General features: G+C 50.4%; 1 protein-coding gene across 3 annotated transcripts in view; it reads right to left on the bottom strand.

Annotated features, from left to right (window-relative positions):
• Positions 1 to 4112, bottom strand: part of SLC43A2 (solute carrier family 43 (amino acid system L transporter), member 2) — a 25848-nt gene extending 21736 nt beyond the window's left edge. The window contains exons 1-2 of one of the 3 annotated variants that reach the window (XM_010156325.1): positions 3953 to 4112; positions 2569 to 2587 (exon numbers count right to left, since the gene is read on the bottom strand). In XM_010156325.1, coding sequence (XP_010154627.1) covers positions 2569 to 2587; positions 3953 to 4112 — 179 coding nt within the window. Of the gene's footprint in view, positions 1 to 2568; positions 2588 to 3298; positions 3335 to 3952 lie in introns of all 3 variants that reach the window. The other 2 variants (XM_010156327.1, XM_010156326.1) reach the window with 2 other exon arrangements.
• Between the last annotated feature and the right edge of the window lie 325 nt (positions 4113 to 4437).

Here is a 4437-nt window from a genome sequence, read left to right on the forward strand (position 1 = left end):
CAATTAGTAGTTCAAGTTACTATTTAAAGAATGACAGCTTAGGTGAGAGGAAGGCTGTCTCGGTAATCATTTATGTCAAGCCCATCACTGGGATTTGTTCAGGCTGTTACTGGAACATTTAAAGTCATCCTTTCTCCCAAATTAAGCGCTGTAGGTTTCATGAGAGGGTCAATCATTAACTACTCTTTACTGACCTCTTCAAATCCCAGGCTCACACCACATTACCAGGGGAACAAGTCTGGCTCTTTCAAGAGTGACTGCCATCTCAGGCGGCAGAGAGGAGTTTCCTTTCATCTTGTTTCATGGATCACACTGAGCCAAGCAGGCAAGACACCCCCAGCCGCCCTGGCAGTAGCTCTGTGGGACACAGCCTACACAGCCTCACCTTCCACTTTAAAAGAAAAAAACTAGGGGAAGAAATCAGGGCCAAAGAGTCTGGGATCATTGGGTTAAAAAAAAAAAAAAAATCAGAGTGAAAGACGTGGAAACAACTGATCTGCAGTCTGCCCACATAAGAACATGTTTTCTCTTTTCAGGATGGTGTCATACTTCTGGGAACTGGGAGGAGATGTTCTCGCTTTATACCACTGCAAATGCAATTTATTCGGGTTTCCCTCTCTGCCTGTGCCCCCACTTGCACTTCCAGGACCCCCTCTCCGGGCACCCAGCTGCAAGCCTCACAGCCGAGCACAGTCCCATTCGCTCCCCAGCTGTGGTTTCATTTTGCAGCAATTCGCGCCCGTGCCGGCGCCTTCCCGTGCAGCTCTCCGATACCACCGATCGCTGCTAATCAACGCAGCGTGTTTCCTGTAGAAACTGAACATTTACCACGTCTACTCTTTTCCTGTTTACAGCAGCATGTGTGCAGCCTTTCCACTAACTGTCATCACATCTTACCAGCTTGGAAAGGACCGTCAAGCTCCTCACCACAGACCCCAAATAAGTAAGAGCAAAGAGCTGCAAGGCAGCACCTTCCTCCTATGGCCACGTTAAGGCACGTTAACCTGTTGTAAGGGAATTAGTTTCTTTTCCTTTGGTTTTGTGCAGCCCAGTTTCAGGGGAAGGCCCTCTGTCCAAGCAGCTCCTTATCTCTGCTCTTTGTGAGCAGATTAAGTTCAAGATTTTTTTTTTTAGACGCATCTCAGACCCAAACTTTGAGCTTCCCAATCCCAGCAACATTGCAGCAACACAAGGCCCTGTACGGATCAAGTTCCCCAACAGCTGATAAGGCCCGAATCCTGATAAAGCCTGCAGAATCAGCACTTGCACTGAATAAAAGATGCTGCTTCAGTTGGTTAAAGGCCAAGTAGTAGTGTAGTAAAATTAAAATGGGAACAAAGTGCCACTACGAGACTCCTTGTCAGCAAATTTCAAGCATACCTCTCAGGATGTGGCCAAACCTGCCACCTGGAACGGCTATAACCCCCCACCCAAACCCTGTGGTTGCACAATTGCTTTAAAAATATTTGTTATTTTAACATGGATTTTTTTTCTAGGTGTTCATCTCCAGCCTCACACAACCGAGCTGTGGCCCATAGTTACAGACCCCACATGTCTGCACGGTGCCTGAGTTAAACCCAGCACCAAAAGCCAAGGGCAGGCAGGGAAAGCGGGGATTCAGCAGGCAGACAAGGAGCCCTTCACCAACTGCAGTCACTTTCTGGGCAGCTGCTGCTACCTTCAGAGAAGGGCCTGCAGAAGGGACAAGGTCTAGTTCTCTCTCGTTGAAGGCATCACAAAGAGCAAGAGCTTTTGCTGACAAACAAAAAGCCCTGCCAAGAACCTTTGGCTCGTTAGGAAAAGTCTTTTTTGCAACACTTACATGCACACAGCAGCATTAGCCACAACAAATGCCCAAAGGCTACTCGTAATTTGTTTGCACCAACCTTCCAGCCAAGTACCCACTGGGGGCTGCAGGATTCAATAGGTTATGCCGAGAACGGCCAACCACTGGACCACCCTAACCCCAGCAAAGGTCAAATTCAGCTCGGTGACGCTCACTCAGCGACCGCTGTGAGTCTGCTCTCCCCACACTTGGGGCTAGGAATCTTCCCTGCCAAACTGATGAGATTGTTACAATGAGAAGAAAACCAGAGAAAAGCAAGTCAGCATGGAGGAAGGAGGAAACCAGCATAACTGGTCCTCAAGGCTCACCACAAGCCATCACCAGTTCAGCAGCTATGGCCAGATAGTTGAGGACAATGAGAACATTTGACTACTTAAATTTCTTTTCAGGGCTTAAGTTCTCCTGCCTCGGGGCACAGGTTGGTCACTGAGAGGAAAAAATTGCCCCCAGGACAGCAATTTCGACACTATCCAAACATTTGGATCTTCCCTGCGGTCTGTGGCAGGGGCACTCCCATGGGGAGAGCCAGACAAACCACAGATTGGCAAACACTGAGAAGCAGAGGTGAATCTCGCTGATCTGGGACAAAGGTAGATGAATGGAAAGCAATCAAAGGTAGGAGTAGGGGATGGGCCCCAAGTGAAGTGGGGGCTTTGGTCAGCAGTGCACATCTCAGGAAGCAGATAAGAAAACAGCTGCTTCCAGAGATCATCAGCATTTGCTTATCAACTCTCATGTTATCTTGGCGGCAGAAAGCCTCCACCTGATAGGGTGATTGATCTCTTACACAGGCCTGTGACAAAGTCACCGTGGCTTGGCCAGAACAGAGCAGCCTCCAACAGAAGTCCTGGCGGTCTCCAGCCTCTCCCTCATGCAGTCTGGAGCACTGAGACACAAGTGACACGGACACACTTGGACACATCACACTACAGGTGCTACAAACTCCATAGGGTAGAGATTAAGCAGCCAAGCTACCACTGGTAGAAGGCTCCGACATGTGCATGTTTGCCAGAGCCTGGGCTCATGCACCTTCAAGACTGAGGCAGCCACCCACGGGCACACAAAGCAGAGAAGAACATAACAAGCAGCTGATGAATGAGTTAAAGTATCATCACAACTATTCACAGTCACTTTTTGCTTGGACTCTGTTTCCCCACCATTCTCAGCCGTTACTCAGAGGGTCCACGCACCCATTTCCAACTCTTTTCTTTCCTTGCTGCTTCCTCCTCCACTCCCATGCTCACCTTGAACGAGCTGATTCGCCTTCTCATCCACCACCACCCATCTCTGGACAGAGCCCAAACACCTAGCTCCTGCCACCCCTCCCTTCTCTGAGCACCCGCAAACCTTCTGTCATTAAAGCAGATTTCAAAATCCATGCCACACCTTTACCCTCAGGTTCCTTTTAACCTCACTGTCCACCCTGCCACACTGTGGGATTCCCCAAACCACAATTCTCTCCGTGCCCAGGCTGGGATATACATCCACCTACATGTTGTTTTTTCCCAGGGTTATCCTTCCCACACCACAAGATTGCCTCCTTCCCTGCCAGGCTGTGCGTGCAACATGGACAACCTCTTCCTCTGGCTGGGCCAGGAGGTGGATCTCAAGCCTCCAGAGGCACAGCCTGGTTTGAGTACACCCTGGGTGTTCGCAGAGGCAGAGGAACAAAACATCAGCAGAATTTACTTCTGCAGCTTCTCAACAGCAGCACTGGACTCCCCAAATTTTACTGTTACCCACATTCTTCTCTCTTAGCACTATGGAAGGAGTGCCTAGAGTTTCGTCCTACAAATCGTCACCTTTCAGAACCCACCCCTTGCAGAGATCAGCCAGGCCACCATGCAGAGGAAGAACTCACAGCCAAGGGGAAAAGGCTTTCCAGAAAAGCTTTACCTCGTCTTTAAGGCTTGTTTTCCCACTCTGCAAAGCAACAGCAACTACAGGCACACTACATCATCCCAAGGATGCCGTTGGTTTTGAAAAGTGGCTCACACACCTCCAGGAGTGACCTGAATCTCAGCGCTGCTCTAGCCAGATCCCCACCACCCTAAGGCCGGGAACCACATCAGCAAACTTATTCCCAAGTCTCCAGAGCATCCTTACCTGTCTCATGGCACAGGTAGGAATAAAACCCTTCTGCTTTCAGCATGATGAGGAGGGAGCCCCAGCCCAGCAGGACAGCAGAGAAGAGCAGGTTCTCAATGATGGCTGTGAACGCCATCCACCAGCGCCGGCGATGGGCAGTGGCGAGTGTGGGTGCCATTGCTGCGTGGGAAGACGGCCTCCTTCAGAGTCTCAACCTGCAGAGACCAGAATGACGCCCAGTGAGTCCACAGACAGCACAGCTCACAGAGTGCAAGAAAATGGTTCAAGGAGAGCTCTCTCTACTGGAACGCCAGCAAACCTGCCTGCTGGATGTGAGCACCAGCTTGCCATGTTACCTGGAGGGACGGGGGAGCACAGGTGCCCTTGGAGCAGCCCCTCCACTGCACACACCACACGGCAGAGGAGCGTTCAAGGACTCTGTTCCACTTCCCAAGCAACAGGTATGAAAATGCAGCAGATATCAACTGCCTGGAGCCCACTCC

Source organism: Eurypyga helias, unplaced genomic scaffold (assembly GCF_000690775.1).
Source record: "Eurypyga helias isolate BGI_N326 unplaced genomic scaffold, ASM69077v1 scaffold30247, whole genome shotgun sequence".
Taxonomy (NCBI): Eukaryota; Metazoa; Chordata; class Aves; order Eurypygiformes; family Eurypygidae; genus Eurypyga; species Eurypyga helias.